The sequence below is a fragment of the Colletotrichum fructicola genome, assembly GCF_000319635.2.
Source record: "Colletotrichum fructicola Nara gc5 chromosome Unknown KSG_Nara_v1_contig07, whole genome shotgun sequence".
Classification (NCBI taxonomy): domain Eukaryota; kingdom Fungi; phylum Ascomycota; class Sordariomycetes; order Glomerellales; family Glomerellaceae; genus Colletotrichum; species Colletotrichum fructicola.
In genome coordinates, this window is record NW_027094057.1 from 376854 (window position 1) to 394498 (window position 17645).

Consider the following 17645-nt stretch of genomic DNA (forward strand, 5'->3'; position numbering starts at 1 on the left):
CTGCAACACAGGACCCTTTTTTTCTCCGTTCCTTCTCTTGCAGAAACGTTGCGCTACGCCTCGCTATGTGTGCCACCAACCTAGCACCATCCCCAATCCGCTCAGCGAGACAGAGGGGAGGACACGACGGACGACGAGGAGAACCACCACCGCTGTGAACCTTTGAACCGCCATCCTGGTCTCCCATCCTTGCCAGACAGAGGTGGAATCGGCGCCACGTCCCAGTCTGAGTGTCTGGTCACTCTCTGCTGCTTGGCGATACGGAAACCAGCTCACAGGCAGTTGGCTGCACTGCTGCTCTAACAAACCAGCAGAGACCGCAAACCAGACGCGCCAGACCGAGAAGAGGAAAAGCTGGCAGAGTGACTTGGAGCGGGCCAGGCCAACAAGTCACCGAGCGAGGGAAAAAGGAGGCAGATGCCAGGCAGGCAGCAAATTCATGGCAACCTGGTCCCTGCCCCTGTCCTGGTCCTAGTCCCCGTCGACACCGCTCGTCTGGGCCTGTCACGCATTCACGCCGTCTGCCCGCCGCAGTTCCAGCCCTCAAGCCCTCTCTCTCCGTCCAGTGACCAGTCTGTCCACGTTGTTGGCATTTGCCCGTCTGTGGCCCGCTCTCCGTATATCACGGACAGGGCCTGCATGGCACCGTCGACGTCACGTTAATCTCAAAGAACCGCAACTCCTGATGCTATCATGCTATCACACTCCTCGCGATACTAGCTAGACCAAGCAAAGCACGACTGGCACGAAAATGACGCTGCCATACACCCAAGCTTCCCCTCACGCCAAACGCCCAGCTCGCCGTCGGAAACAAACAATGCCTGGCCTGTCAAGTCTCAGGCGAGCCATCCACCCCCGGGACAGGCATCCTGCCGACCCGGGCTTCTCCCATCCCCATCCACCTTCCTGGTCCTGCTGCCGCCATGTCTCGGGGCACTTGGGAACCGGAAACCTCTCTCCTGCGCGCGCGTCGCGTCAGCGGACAGTCGGGAACGCAGTACGCGGGAAAAACGTGGGAACCCGGCCAGTTGTCATTTGGTGGATGTCAATGTTTCAACCTTCCCCAGCTGTTCCTGGCCGTGGGTTACTGGAATCTGGAATCTGGAATTGTTCCTGCCTCGCTGCAAGCCCGGAGGACGGTGCTGCCTCGTGTCACGCCAGGATCGTGCTTGCTTCTGTTCCCTCCCTAGAAGGCACACCACCTGTGCCGCGCTTACTTCATCTGGTCGTGTGCTATATCTACTACGAGTCTACAATTGCCGCGGCGCGTCTAGGCCGTCCAGCTCGGCGCGGACCCCGAGAATGATACTATGCACGCCTAGATAGCGGCACCAAATTAAGGTGCCTCGTGGGTGGCCGGTCTAGCGGCGCCTTGGCCTCTCCGAAAGAGACGCCGACCGTTTCCTCCGGTCTCATCCATCACTATCGGCCGAGTCAAGGGTTGGAGAAGAAGCAGGCCTGTCAAGGAGATCAACAGCCATCAAAGGAGAGAGAGAGAGGGCCCAAGAGCACGAGGGCCGCTTGTCAACATGCAACAAGCCCCTGGGGCCGTTGACGGTTCAAGAGGCGGCCGAATGTAGATCAATTCGGTGGCCCCCCATGCGGCTGCTAAATTACGGACACATGGCTTTGCCGCCTTCCATAAGTCCAGAGCCATGTGCTCTTCAGGTCGGCCTTCGCTTGCGCAACGCCCTTGTCTGTGCAGGTCCTTGATGTGATACGCTTCACCCAGAGGTATAACGACGGGTGTATCCGACTTCATCTCCTCGTCTGCTCTCCGTGCGTCGGCCAAACGCCTCGTTTCGTCCATCAATCTCCATTCCGAATCATGACTGTAATATCCTATGTGGAAGCGTTCATTTGCGAAGCCCCTTGACGTCAACTCACCGCTTGTTGAAGTTGATGACACGGAGCAATGTCGCAGTTGACGAGTTTCGAGCTGTCTGTGGCCGAGATGCCTGTGGTCTTGGCTGGCGGAGTGATGAGCCGCCGCCGTGTTTCGTATGTGCCCACGGCAGAACCGGTGAAGTCATCGTTTCTCCAAAGTCTAAGATGGAGGAGCCTCTGCGGAGGACATGCTCTGTGAGACCATCACCGTCATCACGATAGACAGAGCAAGATGGGAACCCGTGTTTGTTCATGTCTCATTATTTCATACGTTCTACGGTTGTCTCGGCCAGTTGCCTGGCCTCTTAAGGGTATCAGGCGGGACGAAACGCGTCGCGCGTCGTGTCCTGCCGTCTGGGTATAATCCTCTCCAACACGTAGAGAAGACTGGCTTTTGATTTTTTTTACTTTTTCCGCTCGGGGCCTCGCATCCATCAGTTGTCGTCGGTGCTATGCTACGCAGGAAGCAAGCGGCCGGTCGTCACTCAATGAAGCGTCCCCAAACCAAGTTCCACTCCAGACCACCACTCGCGCTTAGGCGACGGTGGCCTTCTCCTTGGGCAAAGGGGTAAAGCGCAGGTAGGGCTTGACGATGCGGACCTCGGGGAAGATCTCCTTGGCCTGCTCGGTCTTGACGGAAGGGTGGACAATGACGTCGTCACCGGGGACCCAGTTGATGGGGGTGGTGATCTTGTGCTTGTCGCCGGTCTGGAGGGAGTCGACGATGCGCAGGACCTCGGCGGAGTTGCGGCCGGTGGAGGCGGGGTAGGAGAGGATGGTGCGGATGGTCTTCTTGGGGTCGATGATGAAGACGGAGCGGATGGTGAAGGCGATGCCCTTCTCGTCGACGTTGGTGGTGTCCTGGTAGTCGAGCATGTCGTAGGCGTATGCGACCTTGCGCTCCTTGTCGGCAATGATGGGGAAGGCGACGCGGGAGCCAGTGACCTCGTCAATGTCCTTGATCCAGCCCTCGTGGGAGCCGAGGGTGTTGGCGGAGAGACCGATCAGCTTGACGCCGCGCTTGGAGAACTCGGGCTCGAGCTTGGCGAAGGCGCCGAGCTCGGTGGTGCAGACGGGGGTGTAGTCCTCGGGGTGGGAGAAGAAAACAACCCAGTTGTCGCCGATGAACTCGTGGAAGTCAATGGGGCCGTTGGTGGTCTCGGCCTTGAAGTTGGGGGCAACGGTGCCGAGACGGAGGCTGCGGGCAAGCTATGTTAGCCATGGCTCTGTGATACTGGAGCGGCGTGTCGTTCTCCATCGTGGCGAGGACAGCCCACGATGGAGACGGCGCTGAGGACGGACGGTGGCGGGGTAGCCAGCGCGGGGCAGCGGCAGCAGTAGTTGGATGGGTTGAACTCACGGAGCGGGGCGCTGGTCAGCCATTGTGTCTGATTACAGGTGGGAGGTTGGATGAAGGGAGTTATACGTGAGAGATGGCGAGTCGGTTGAACAGAAGGAAGAGGGGAGGGATTCGCCAGGACAAGTGAGAGGGACACGGGTGAATAAATAGGTGCAGAGGCAATGGACAGTCTAAGGCGTCTGTCTACGGTGCTACACGTACTTTCCGATACTTTGCCTGAACTACGGAGACTTGGCTGATCTTGGGGCGGTAGGGGTCCAAGTACCTCCTCCTCCTCCTCCTCACCCTGTCAGTCCCTCTGTCAACGTCCTTCTTTTTCTCTGACAAGGCCTGTTGATTCATCATCCGTCAGCCGGGCTCAGCTCCGGTCTGGTCTTAGAGCAAAGCAAGCCCGTCGGGCTAGACGACGGTGCTTAGAAATGCATAGAAGGTCAGACATGGCCATTCACAGTTAGTGACTATGACCTGCTCATTAGCATCCGGGTACTTTCATACCTACCTACGCAGTAGAAAAGGTACGGACGACCTGGCTTTGGCTTTGTCATGGATGGCATTGGAGACGGAACAGGACCCCGCGTTGGAGTAGTCGACTCGCCGACCTCTTCTTGTCAGTCGTGTTATTGCTCCCCGAAACCTGCCCACGACACCCCCCCACTCGAACTGATGAGACTGCCGTGTCAACGGGTACTGAGCGTTCCATTCATTGGGATTGGCATCGAATGTCGCAGAATCTCCTGGTCAACACGACAGCAAGCAAGCAGCCAGCCAGGCCAGGCCAGCCTTGGCCTCGATAGACAAGGTGAGGGGGAGGGTGCGTTGGGTGCCCCGCGTTGGAGGGGCTTTTTTTTCTCAGGTGTCGGTACCCCTCCATGTCCCTCTTGGGGCTAGTCTCGATGGCGTGCTCGATTACATCATCCTTGGCCCAGGGCACATCATGGAGACTGCTCCCTAAAAGAGGCCGTCACAGCATCACAGTACACCTTGAGGGCGCTAACGGCCCAGCAGCGAGGCCTTATCGGAGCTTTAGCGCGGTCACTAAGCTGCTTTGAGGGGTCTGGAGAGCGCATCGCGGGTTCTGCAGCAGCAGTAGCTCCGAAAATATCTCCAAAATTCGACGTCGACTTACACGTCCATCCATCCCCCCAACGTAGAAGAATATTCATTTCAATTATGACAGTCGGATGAGGCAATTCACCCACGCCCTGTCCAATACCACCCACCTCAGCCTGGCTCGAGACAATCACATCTGCTACAACCCCCACACGACGAAGCTTCATGCGCATGTACCGTACCGGCGCCTATCCTATCGTTGGCCTCGAAGAATCCAACGAACCCACGCCAGCACGCCACGTCCCATCTCCCGCCCCGGTCTGTCCTAGCACGCCATCGCCGACAACCGACCTCCCGGATTCCCCCAGGTCGCCGAGCTCGTCCGTTCCGCACCGACTGCCGGCCGCCCGATCCCCGGCTGGCCTTCTAAGAGTGAGCTGCCGAAATACTTAATCCAAAAGAGTTCGGAAGGCCATGCAGCAATGTCTTGGCATCAGCCTTCTTCCATTCAATCCCAGAGGCAGCCCGAACACATAACCCCAGAGTTGAGAGAGACACTGTTACTCGATGATATGAACCAGCCGAAGTAAAAGTCTCTTTCCCGACATGATGTCTCGGTCCCAAAGCTCCAGGTCAACTGTGTGATCCGAGTCAACGCCCCTGCCACTTTCCCGGCGTCCACCGGACCGGCCTCTGGACCGGCAAGACTCGGAACATCCGTCATCAACCATTGTTTTACAACAGACGCCGTTCTCGTATCCTTAGAGTCCGGGCTCAGTTGATCACCTTCGTCACTGCAATATCAGTCCGTCTGGTCTCTTTCAAGTGGAAGAGAGCTGCTTCGCTGCTTTACACGCATCCTCATCTCGACTAATGCTGCGCCTCTTCGAAGGATCAGGACGCGCGCCATCAAATATTCAGCTTTACATGGCTTTATGGGATCACGCAGAGGCATTCATGCTCAAGCAATCTGGTGACTCCAAAAACGGCCAGGGTTCGGTATCGCTGGCGCTGCTGCCTTGACCACTTCGTTGTTCGGACATCGCCTCCGTACCAGCCATTTTAAGACCCGAAAGTGCTCACTGTGACTGCTTTTAGATGACTGGACTATACTGACAACTTGCTAATCGTCACCACAACATAGCACAGAACTGACCAGCATGAGTTCATTCTTCAAAGCCGATACCATGACTGTCACCTTACCGGATGATCGAGTCCTAACTTTCGGCCTATACGGCGCCGGATCCAAAGACCTTCCCCCAACCGCTTCGCCCAGCCCGAACCAGCCCACCATCTTCTACTTTCACGGTTTTCCCAGCAGCCACGACGAAGCCTTCATCTTTCACGAAGCAGCCTGTAAGCACGGCGTCCAGCTCATTGCCCTCGACCGCCCAGGCCACGCCGGCTCGACGTTCCAGCCAAACAGACGCATCATCGACTGGCCCGTCGACGTTCTTGCCGTCGCGGATCACTACCACATCCAAAGGTTTGGCGTTCTAGGTCTTTCGGGCGGCTCTCCCTATGTTTTGTCATGTTGGAACATCATACCCCGTGACCGCTTGGTGGCGGCGGGCATCTGCTCTGGACTGTACCCTCCGTCTCTGGGTTTCGCGGGAATGTTGCTTCAAGGCCGCGCGATGCTGACGCTCGCGCCGTGGATCGCACCAGTCGTGGCCTGGGGGATGGATTGGACGTTGTGCAGGGCCGCCCGTGACGAGGAACACCCCGAGAGGCTTGAGCAGACTGTCTTGGAGGATCTGAAATCTCGCCCTGCGGCTGACCTCGCTGTTTTGGACCCGGACTTGGGCGGCGTCCGGTCGGCCATGGTGGCTAGCGTTCGAGAGGCGATGAAGCCTGGCGGAAAAGGGCCGGCGGAAGATGTAAAACTGGCAGGGAGTCATTGGGGGTTTGAGCTGGAGGATTTGCACGTCCAGAAGAGCGAAATGACTTGGTGGCACGGCGCCGAGGATGCGAATGTGCCAGTAGCCATGGCGCAGAAGGCCTCAAAATGCGTCCCAGGCGCCGAGTTACGGATTTCTGATGACGAGGGCCACGTCAGTCTCGCCATCCACAAGGCCGAGGAAATAATATGCGACCTGGCACGCGCATTGCTGATGAAGAGTTAATGGCGTTTGAAAACACAATTGGGATGAGGTGAGGCCTTTTTTGCCTCTCATAGACGACGCCATGCCAGAAAGATATAGAAGCACGTGCAACATAGACATTTCTTTCTATGAAAATGAATGATGGGGCTGTATAATCCGAGGTCCTGTCCAGACAATGTCACCACATCCAAATGTCACGGTGTTTGTTTGTGGGTACGTAATTGAAGTCTATTGTCTAGTTTTCATTGACAACCGATCGTCTGCATCGGCCTTACTTGCACTGCACTATTTCTTGCTTTGACTAGTCGCGTCCATTAAGTTAACGGCGGTTGTTGTTGGGAGCAGGTTGAGGAGGAGGCGTGGCCGGAGGAGTCGGGGGGTCCGGTGTAAGGGGAAGGAGGGCCGTTGTTGCTCATGGCTGCGGTTGTGATGTCGATGAGGAGTAGAAGAAAGAAAAGTGATACACGCTGTATTGAATGGTGGTGTTTGTATGTTTAGACCCAGGGAAATGGATGTGCTTTTCATGCTGAGCGATTGAAGTTTGGAGGTCTTTATATTCAATCTTGATCAACAGTGAATCATCTTCAGGAAGTTGGGTTGATGGTGAATCGTGTTTCCTGACCCTGCAGCTGGGAGCGGTGATGAACTGTTGGAGGGAACGGCATCTTCACTGCAAACCTCTCCTTGACCAACGTGCAGCTTCAGACATTGTAATACCGAGACATAGATGTTGAATGCAGGCATCAAGGTCATTCGTGCTCGATACGTCCAGTCGAGCAAGCCTCCACCGCCCCTGGTGGCATCGTCTTTTTGCGTCTTTCTGGGCAACACAGCCGATGTCAAATACGCCAACGTGAGTAACTAGCAAACCCAAATGGATAATTCGCTGGAACAGCACGGCAGCGAAGTGCAAACTCTTGGTCTGTTAAACAGGATAGCTTAATTTGATAATATGTACGCACGTGCTTCATTGACAGCCAAGCCATGGTAAGCTATGTCCTAAGTGAAGAAGAATAGTAAGAATGGTATCTCGCTTGCGACGGATCAAATCCCAAAACATCTTCTACAACTTCACTCGCCCGCCGTTGAGCTCGTCCCAGTCCCGCTCGGAGAAGGGCACATAGGTGTCGTTCTTCAACCAATACATGCTGCCAATATTTGTGTTGTCTGGTTTCACTCCCTGTGCCCGAAGGCCGTGCTTCTGCTGCTTGTTGGTACCAGTAGTCTGCATGGCCTCGGGCGGCATGACTCGCAGGAACAGCGGGAGCGCGTACTTTGGTAGTGACAGCTTCACATGCTGCGCGATGCTGCGCAGCGTCTCCTCTGATGGCTGACCCTCCAGGACGACCGCAGCACATCCCGCTCGGCCGTCATGGTGGGGTAGCTCCACGCCGTAGACGTTCGCCTCTTGCACGGCAGGATGAGAGCCGACAGCTTCGCCAACCTCTTGCGTCGACACATTCTCGCTCTTCCATCGGAAGGTGTCTCCAATGCGGTCAGAGAAGTAAAGGCGCCCTTCGCTATCCCATCGCACCACGTCGCCCGTTCTGAACCACGCGTCTCCCTTGGAGAAGACGTTGCGCATAACCTTCGCCTTGGTAGCGTCTGGGTTACCGTGGTACCCTTGGAAACGGCGCTCCAGATCTGTGGGTGAGAGTCTGAACATCAGCTCTCCAGGCTCACCGGCCTTGGCAGGCTTGCACAACCCAGTCTTCTTGTCTCTCACAGGAAACTCGTTGTTCTCATCCATGATGGCGAGGGCAACGTCCATGCCCATGACGAGACTATAGAGAGTACCATTTCTGCCAACAGCACCCTTTGCGAAATCATTGCGACTGAGGTTCCATGTTCCGAATGAACCCTCGGTGGCAGCATAGAACTCAGCTACCGTGTCAATTCCAAATCTGTCCTTGAACCTGTTCCAGACATCCGGTCGCAGGCCGTTGCCGAAAGCTGCTCGCACGTGATGCTTTTTGTCGAGGTTCTCGCCTGTGGCCGGATCAATCTGAGGCGGCGCAGCGAGCAGGTACCGACAAGTTTCGCCAACATATTGGATGATGGTGGCCTTGGATGCACGAACATCTTCCCAAAACAGCTTGGTGGAAAACTTTCTTCCGATGCAGATCGTGCCATTGGCTTCGAGGGTATTGCCGAAACCCAACAGGGCAGCGGAACTGTGGTACAAGGGCATGGACTGTCGCGCATGTCACGTTAGTGCCGAAAGCTTCAAGTGCGACGAGATTGCATACCGTGTAGAAGACGTCATTTGGCCCATTGCTGGTGAATCTTGATGTGAAGACACCGCCAACGATGCACTTCGCCCACGAGACAATGGCCGGCTTGGGCATGCCCGTCGTGCCAGACGTGTAAATGAGAATAGCCAAGTTCTGGTATTGGTCTTCGGATCGATCGGAATCGGGGGCGCGTCGTGGTTTGGTAGCCGCAATCTCCTGCTGGAGCTCTGCGTCGACCACGACGAAGTTCACCGAAGGCAGCTCACTGCGGACGTCGTCTCCAACATTGTGAAGAACGTGAGGGTCAATGAGCATCAACGATGTCGTGGCAGCCTTGACACAATGCGCGAGCGGCTTGCCCGTTAGGTTGTAGTTGATAAATGCGGGCTTGGCGCCAATTGACCAAAGGCCCAGCCAGAGGAAGATGAAGGTGTCCGAATTTTGGAAGTTGATGGCGACGATGTCCTTGGGCTTCACGCCAAAGCGGTCTCTCAACCAGGTGCCATGCTTCAGAACTTGTTCATAAGTCTCGGCATAGGTATACGATTTGCCCTCGAATATGATAAAAGTGCGGTTCGCTGAGGACTTGCTCTGGGCGGCTCGCTCGAGAATGTAGAATTGGTTCAATCGGTCGGTTCGCTCGCGCCAGAGCGCAGAAAGGGTCGCGGGAAGGGCGCAGCTAAGCAGGTGTCTATCGTACCACAGCGATATCCGGGCGTTGATGTACGAATACGCCGCAGCCGCAACTGGTAAGGCGAGAGCCAGCGGCACTAATGATTGCGAAAAAACGTTTGAGTCAGCGCGCGATCGGACCAACAATGGGAAAGCGTTGTCGGCTGAGTTAATGGAGCTTCGGCGGCGTGGGTGAGGGTGCGATTGTAATTTTTTGGGGGCGAAGACGCCGGTGACCGGAGCAAAAGGTCTGTCTGCCATGGGGTTTGGTATGGAGAGGTCGCACTTACCAGGCATTGTGACTATAGGTACAGGGTGTATTGCAACGTCCCAGTCCAGAAGACAGAGTAAAGAAATTTGTTTCTACGGTTGCGACTCTGCGGACAGAGAGAGTAGGGGCGAGGTCGACAGAAGGCCGGAATTCAAATGGATAGCGTGGCAGTGGGCGGCGGGGAGTGGGCAGACGTCACGATATGTGGTGCTGGTACTGGCCGCCGACGGTTGCTGTTGCAAGCTTCCAAGTTTGTTCGTTTGGGTGAGTGGCTGAGGATACCGTTTACCGTTGTAACTGTTGTAGCTAAGAAGCCGTGGAAGGAATAAAAGGTGACGAGACAAAGTACCTTAGGCCAATGGCGTGCGGACGGGGGTTGGTATTTGTAACGGGATGTAGAGGCTGTCACAAGATTAAAAGGAAGCAAGTGAAGGGAAGGAGACAGAGTGTCGCAGTCGGCATTGGGTGTGTCGACCCTCGTTTGAAGGATCCATATGGGACAAGCAGCCCGTCGCTTTCTCTCATGCACGACACGACACGACACCAACACCGACCCGACCCAACACACGGCACAACACCACAGGTGCGCTGAGTGAAGCAAATCTTGTACCGGCCGGGCATTCATATGTTACCCGAAGCTGCGGTGGTGACCTCAACCATCGGCTGTTGGGCCGTGTGAGCCCACGTACCCCCATCGAACAAATAAAGCACCAGTGACCGGATGAAAGAACGACTGGGACGGGGCCCTGGACTTGGAGCTGGGATGGGTGGCGGAGAAGCTCCACGCTGGCGATGGTGGACAAGGTCATGGCCGTAGCATACGTCTCGACAGCCGAGGAACACCACCTCACCTCACCTGCTTTGTTTGGCGCTGGTGCTGTCGCTGTTGCTGGACGACTAAGAGCAAGCGAGTAGCTTGCCCGTGGTGCTGCAGCTGTAAGGAAGGCTTCGATTTGAATGCCTCGGTGTAAGCCAGTTGGGAGGGTGGCAGCTACTCCACAAACCCAAGCAGAGAGTGTGTGGTTCGAGTGAAGGAATGCCATGCCATGCAATGCCATGCGCTATGCGATGCGAAGGGGCAGCAACTCTGTCTCTCTCTCCTCTCCTCACCGTCACTCGTCGATAGAGTGAGTACAAGGTGCCCGCCAAGGTCCCTTGTGGCAGCAGTGGCAGCACTAGCAGCGGCAGTTCATAATCGATGCTCGCTCCGCGATGCTATGCGATGCGAGGCGTCGTGCTGCGTTGCGCTGCGCTGCTGGGCTTGGCATGCCAAACTGGGCTTAAGAGCGGGCGATTGGAGGCGGGAGCCTCGGCATCTGGCGAAGCTCGTGCGCTTTGCGAGTGCGCCAGCGCTGGGCTGGTTTTAGCTGCGTGTTCGATTCGGGATGGGTGGGTAACGAGTCGCAGGAGTTTCCCTTGCGATGGACGTGTTTGCGAGTTGCGATTCGCTGCTCGCCAGCGGGGTTGGACCTTGTTCCTGATCCTTCCCTGCCCCTGTCCCTGTCAAGAAGCCTTGCCCCATGTCTTGAACATCCAGACGACTGGTTCTGCTGGAAACGAACGTCCCGCTCGCTTTCTCTCTCTCTTTCTCTCTGTGCGGTGAAGGTACGGACCGCAACGCGTCACATAGTCCTGCGCCTTTGGTGTTTCCGATGAACTTTGGAAACCAGACGAGTTGCCGAGGTGTTTGGTTGGCCTTCTTTTCTTGGGTCGTTCTGGTCCTTCCATTGTTCACGGTCCACGGTGTGGCTGTTGTCCCACTATCCAACGCAGCTAGCTAGTCGTAGCTGTGGCACATCAACAGCCTGGCCAACGTCTCGCAACTACTGGAGGGATGTTGCTTATTTCAGCAACGGCGAGCGGCCCGATGCGACAGGGACCTCGTGTGTGTGTGTGTGCGTGTGTGTGAAAGTGTGTACTGCGGTATGTATGTGTGGTATGTGTGGTGTTGCGTCTGCTCATCCCTCGAAATGGCCCGAGGATGGATGAAGGACGAGCAGAAGAAAGGTGTTTAGGCATCCATCCCTAGCCCATTGTTGACGCGAAGTCTTGACTCGAACGATACAATGTGTAGCCGAGGACCATTCATCCATCTGTGTCGTGGGATTGACAAGCGCGGCGACAAAGATCGACACCGACGCTGGTGAGCATTGCATCAGACCTAAATTACACGCCCAGAATCTTGAAGATGCAACGCTTTCCCGATTGAGTAACCACCCTTCCGAACTTGCGCGATGCCGACCTTCCAGAAAATGGCAGCGATTACGGCAGATTGGAGGGACGGTTTGGGGCAGCGCTCCTCGGCTGACGGTCAGGTCACTCAAGTCGGGGGGATCGGCGACACAGAAGCGACGGCCGATTCCGCTTGCTCCTGCATATCAGGGTGGAGAGGAACCGGGTCACGGACTCCGGTGCGCCGACGGAGTTCGCGTAACTGTCCGCAGTGCGTATTTGTAGGACGAGATAAAGATGTGCTCTTTCGTTGCGTGCGTAACGCCCCGTATCCCCTTGCGCGCCAATTCTTCTGGTGGTTTGCAACCTCTCCTAGCTTGTAGAGATCAGATGCAACTGATGAGGAAGAGACAATGTATCGCGGTAAGTAATTTCCAATATGTACGGATACGGACCCTGCACTTCCATGTCGTTCGCATCGTGCCGCTTGTGGCAGGATATGCAGGGACAGCGTGCCCTTCTCGAAGGTTGTTTCGTCGTTGTCGGTTTATCCGCTGCCCAGGATGCCTCGTCTAAGACAACAAACCAAGGCAGCCGAAGTGAACCGACTTGTCAAGTTCCGGGTTTGCCTTGACGGTGCAGCAGTGACATTTGATGTGATGCAGTACCTAGGCGGGAGGCGACAACTTAACGTTGTGGCTGTGCTGCTGTTGATTGCTCCGTACTGCTCTTGCCTCTTCCAGCTTATCGTTATCCGATAATGCTTCGCCTTATCTGCATGTGATCAGGACCAACGGCTGCGGGGGAGTAACGTGTCTAGCGCCAACCTAATTATGTAAGGCACCATCAATGGGTGGGTGGGCAGCTCTCAATTCCATGTACGTACCTCCGTACCTGAATAACCACGTCTCATTGCGTCGCGTTGTGTCGCTGACGTCCGCACGCCGGCCACATCACCACTGCCTCTCTCGCGCAGCTGTTGAGCACCACGCAGCTTACCCTCGTCGTCGCCACAAGCGGCCAATGCTGCCAAAATGCCGGTTCGCGACGATGTAGGGAGCGCGGCTCCTGACGCTGCTGAGAAGACCACGGCCGTCCCGCCACCGTATCCCGATTCCCGTAAGGCTCCGCCCCCTGAGAAGCCCTCCGATGTCAGCCGCCGCTCTCTCGTCATTCTCTCCTTTTGGGCAATTGTGTTGTTTCTGGGACTGCCAATATGGTGGATGACTACGACCATTTATCGTGCAAATTTGCCCCTCTCTGGCATGGCCGACTGGGCAGATGGAAAGGTAGGGCACATACGAACGCTCCGAGGTCGCATCACGACGTTGAAACATGGCTGACAATCTTGATGTTAGGCCTGTCGCCCCGTCTTTCCCTTGCAAATCTCTGTGCAAGCAAACAAGCTTCAGGAGCAGGAAGCACAGAACCTGCTTCGTCTCACCCAGCATGCCCTCGACGATCTCAACGACTTCTCAGGCCACCATCTTCGCCTGCAACTTGCCCCTCGCGATAGCCATATCTCGGGTTCCGAATACGACTCTCAAGTCGCCCTGACAATACGTCTCAGTCCCGGCGAGTCGACCACGGCGTCTCTGAACCCACACTCTCCAATTCTCGATATTACATACCCCTCGAATTCCATACCATCCCCGACGTCGTCCTCGTCCGCCCTTGCTTCGTACATTGCAAGTGAATTACGATCCACATATGCCGAAGAGCAAGCTATCATTTCGTATCTTCTGCTGGCCGCATCAGGAGCTACCGATGCGAAGCCACAGGGCGTATCACCGGAGGCCGCAGAGTCACTCGCTAAGCGCACAACCCGCTCACTTCGATACTCTCCAACCTATCACCTCAGCTTCTCCCTATTCACGAGCGGATCTGTGCCGAACACATGGGATGTAGAGGCGGCAATCCGGGACTACATGAAGCCCATGCTAGACGTCCTCAGTCCCATTCACAATTTTACAATCGACACCCAGGTTCAATTGTATGCTACGCCGGGCGCGCAGTCCCAGGTTCTCAGCAAGGACGACCTTGCCTCCTTTATCAACGCCGCCGAATGGCCCCTATCACCATCCATCGGCGGTGCCCCGACGGTGAACTTTCTCTTGTTCGTCGGGAACCAGACCATTGGATTGGATTCAGGATCCGAAACATCCCAGTCCTGGCTGATCCCGCAGTGGGGAACAGTCTATCTGTTGTCACTGCCGTCAACGACGTCACATGTATCGGCAGCTATACTCAAGCAGCCGATGCTGACATTTGCGGGCCACTTGTTATCTCTCCTAGGAACGCCCCAGTCGGGTTCCCTTCCGCTGCGACTTTCAACGCTCACCCGCATCCGCTCGGCAGATCTGCTGCTGCGAGCGTCGTCGACACTGGGATCCTTGGCTCGGCTGTCGCTAGCTCTGCCATCCATTTCAATCCCACGGAATGTGGCTGACGGAGTGGCCAAGACAATGCATCATCTGGAGCGTGCCTGTGCCAGCTTGGGTGGCCCTGAAGGTCTTGAGCACGCCAGAATTGCCGAGGCTGAGGCGGAACGAGCCTTTTTTGAGAAAAGTATGGTCGGGCAGCTTTACTTCCCGGACGAGCACAAGATTGCCGTTTATCTGCCACTCCTCGGGCCGGTGGGCGTCCCGTTGGTCATGGGTCTCTTGAACGAGATTAAGGCGTGGAGAAAGAGGAGGCGAGAAAGAGCTGAGGCCGAGGCCAATAAGAAAAAGTTGTAACAGGATAAGTCGATACCACGAATGAACTTTTTATGTCAACTGGAGTTGAATCGCTATGCTATTTGATCATTTCTGCTGCTGCACTACAGCTGCTGTGTCAATCGCTTTGTCGCTTTATGAGCTTGTTAACATGCCGTTGTTGTTCAAAGATGGGCATCTGTTCTTAGCTTTTTGCAGAGGAGGAGATGACGTATGGGCAAGCTACCATAAACTTCTGGGTCCTCTGCGACCGCAACCTTGCCCGGGGTCACATCATGTTCCCGTTCAATCTCGAGGTGAGCTCCGATAGCTTGCTCTAGTGGGGCATTTTCGTCGGTCAATGTCGGTGAGCTGAACCGGGCCAAGGTGAGGTTACATGGAGGGGCGCAGAGTGCCAGGTACGTAATCGCTGTGAAGATCCTGGTGCTCCAGCCCCTGCGCTCATACGCCACCACGAAGCTTGCTTGCTCGCCTTGCATGCGAGGGGCTGCTGTGCCTGCCCAACGTCCCACGCTTCCCGCCATCCCGTCCCTCCCCGTCGGTGAATATTCGCAGGGCCCTCTCGTGCGTCAATCATTGGGCGCAGGGACCTGATCACAAGAACATTCCATCCCGTCTGGAGGACCTACCCACGTCTTTCGTCCCTCCCTCCACCATTTGACCACAATCCTTACGCTCCTCCGCCCGGCAGTCCCGATTGATCGAATTCTGACTGCGAACCCTCTGCCAAAACCCAGACTGTTGGAGCCTACTGTGCTACCCCCACCGCGTCGCCGACGATTCAAGCAATGTTTTCAGTATGAAGATCAGAAGATGCTTCCCGAACCAACATTGAGCTTCACGCTCCCCAGCCTCCATGACGACACTGTTCTCGACTGCCGAGTCTACCATTGCCAAGCTTTGAGCCCTTCCGCCTCGAATACGTCACCATGGAGACGGCACGCTGCGATCATGGCCCATCCGTACGCGCCTTTGGGAGGATGCTACGACGACCCGATTGTTGACATCGTCGCGGGCACTCTGCTACGCCACGGGTTTCTGGTTGGAACCTTCAATTTCAGGTCAGAGATGCCGCACTGGTTTTTGGGAGACCTTTGAGGAAAACAAAGTGTTGCTGACAGAATCTCGGAACAGAGGTGCCTCGGGCTCGGCAGGGCGCACTTCATGGACGGCGAAGCCGGAACGCAGCGACTACATGTCGTTTATCGGGTTTATGGTCTACTACATGCACTTCCTCGATCCGTTCGGTCCTCGCATATCACGGTCGCCGTCAACAGCCCGAGCCCCTTCGCCCCCGGATGCGCCGCCAGGGTCGTCTACATCGGATCAGCCGGTTCTCCTCCTCGGCGGTTACTCGTACGGCGCGATGATTACGACACAGATACCGCCAATTGCACACATTCTTGCACAGTTCAAGGCACCTGCTGTCGGTTCGGCGGCCGCCGATATACGACTACGAGCCCAGCATCTGGCTGAACAGCAGAATGTCATCTTGGCCAGCGCCAGGGCGGCCCAGTCTACGTCGCCACGTAAGAAATATCTAGGCATGCGGGTCGGCGGGGATGAGGATACGCAGCGCAAAAGCCACGATTCGAGGAGGTCGTTTTCCATGGATGCGGAGGACAAGATCCGACGAGGTGTGAACGAGCTGCTAGCCAAAACAAAACGACACCACCATCACCTCCACCACAGGGGCGGCGACGTTGTTCCCGAGGAAAAAGAGGACGCCGCCCCAGTTGCTGCCTCCGAGCAGCAGAATACCCCTCTCGTGTTAGATGAGGTTGGGGGTTTGACGCAGGTGCGACCGGCGTACCTGCTCGTGTCCCCACTGCAAGGAGTGATCACTCACCTGGCGACGATGTCGTTTCTTCCCACGTCTGCAGGACGAGGACTGTTTGCGAAAGCTTCGACAAGATCCCGGGAGCAGGGGGCGCCAACTTATACTTCTGACCACCGGCAGCTGAGCGAAACCAAGTTGGTAGAAAACCAGACGCTGGCATTGTTCGGCGACAAAGACGGTTTCGTGCCCGTGGCCAAGCTTAGAAACTGGGTAGAAAGGTTAGAGAGCGTTGAACGCTCACGATTTCATGGCGAAGAAGTCGCGACGGCGGGCCACTTTTGGACAGAGGGAAAGGTAGCGTCAGTCCTTCGTGGCAAGGTCGCCGAGTTCGCTGCTCTCCTCGTACAGCAGGAGAGCGTGGACACATCAACAGGCGTGCCTTGGGGGGGCGCTGTTGGCTCATAATGCACGATACGGTCCGAGTCACGCAAGATGAGTCTGAGAATCTGCTGATGTGCACGCTGCCGAAGACACCGGAGCTGCCACCGAAGACAAGATCGGCGTTAGAGAGCATTTAGGTCGGAAAAGGTTACGGATTAGAGTCGGGAAAGGATAATAATGACGTACAATATTGTAACGTGCTCCAGAGTCTAGTGAACACTCTGTTCGATGACACGGTACTTGGGCGTGCAACACTCGTCAAGCCGAGTCAGGCGCCGCTGGCACTGAGGAGAAGCAAGAGGAAACGGAGACGGGAGCACCATGGTTGGGGATAATTCCGGATCTAGATTTTTCGATGGGGCTTGGTGGCAGGGAAATAACGTGCGCCCGCAAGCAGGATTACACACTGTAGGTTAATCGGGGCCCAGGAAAAAAAGTCACCCAAGGATCAGTAGTTAGAGAATGAATTGCATGAGACACTCCAGTGGGCATTTTATGAGCGTCTGATTCATGAGGCAGGGAAGTCAAGCTTAAGTTGCAGCCATCCAGACGTAGTTGGTCGCGTTGGAGCTGGTCGAGACCTGAGCCTAGCGGATGGGCTTTGGAGACTTCAAACAACGGCGGGCAAAGGTTGAAAGGGGTGTGACAGGCAGGCCGTTGGAAGCGCGGTCTCCGCAACGACAAAGACGTCCAGTGGTAGCCAGACAGACCGACGCTCGCAACTTGCGCATAGTATGTGTAGGTATTGACCTCCAAAATGGGAGGAGGCAGGTGACCGACTGAGCTGATGCTCAAGATTAGGTAAAAAGTGGAAGATTGGATGGAGAGCGGAGAGTTCGCCGAACGGCCCTATCCTGGCTTGTGACATCCGAGACGGTGAGACGGTTGGTTGGCCGCCTGGCTGCCTGTTGGTGGTCGAGCTTTAGGACGAGCAGCATCAAGATGTAGTCTATTTT

The 17645-nt window shown here is 56.0% G+C and overlaps 5 protein-coding genes across 5 annotated transcripts; 3 read left to right on the forward strand and 2 right to left on the reverse strand.

The window, feature by feature from the left end:
* Positions 1–2421: 2421 nt before the first annotated feature.
* CGGC5_v011762 (Peroxiredoxin PRX1) lies at positions 2422–3270 on the reverse strand (the record flags this gene model as incomplete). The annotated part of the gene is made up of 2 exons (XM_032023608.1): positions 2422–3085; positions 3248–3270. 2 exons carry the CDS (start codon positions 3268–3270, stop codon positions 2422–2424), a joined length of 687 nt encoding a protein of 228 aa, XP_031879517.1.
* Positions 3271–5484: 2214 nt separating this feature from the next.
* On the forward strand, positions 5485–6423 carry CGGC5_v011763 (uncharacterized protein; the record flags this gene model as incomplete). Its single annotated transcript, XM_032023607.1, has 1 exon — positions 5485–6423. The coding sequence occupies one exon, from the start codon at positions 5485–5487 to the stop codon at positions 6421–6423; it is 939 nt and encodes a 312-aa protein (XP_031879542.1).
* A 1042-nt stretch (positions 6424–7465) lies between these two features.
* On the reverse strand, positions 7466–9605 carry FAT1 (Fatty acid transporter protein; the record flags this gene model as incomplete). Its single annotated transcript, XM_032023603.1, has 3 exons — positions 7466–8596; positions 8652–9406; positions 9599–9605. 3 exons carry the CDS (start codon positions 9603–9605, stop codon positions 7466–7468), a joined length of 1893 nt encoding a protein of 630 aa, XP_031879634.1.
* Positions 9606–12785: 3180 nt separating this feature from the next.
* On the forward strand, positions 12786–14489 carry GPI17 (GPI transamidase component GPI17; the record flags this gene model as incomplete). Its single annotated transcript, XM_032023602.1, has 2 exons — positions 12786–13040; positions 13110–14489. The coding sequence occupies 2 exons, from the start codon at positions 12786–12788 to the stop codon at positions 14487–14489; spliced, it is 1635 nt and encodes a 544-aa protein (XP_031879628.1).
* Positions 14490–15419: 930 nt separating this feature from the next.
* On the forward strand, positions 15420–16713 carry CGGC5_v011766 (uncharacterized protein; the record flags this gene model as incomplete). Its single annotated transcript, XM_066152579.1, has 3 exons — positions 15420–15529; positions 15603–16266; positions 16429–16713. 3 exons carry the CDS (start codon positions 15420–15422, stop codon positions 16711–16713), a joined length of 1059 nt encoding a protein of 352 aa, XP_066007937.1.
* Between the last annotated feature and the right edge of the window lie 932 nt (positions 16714–17645).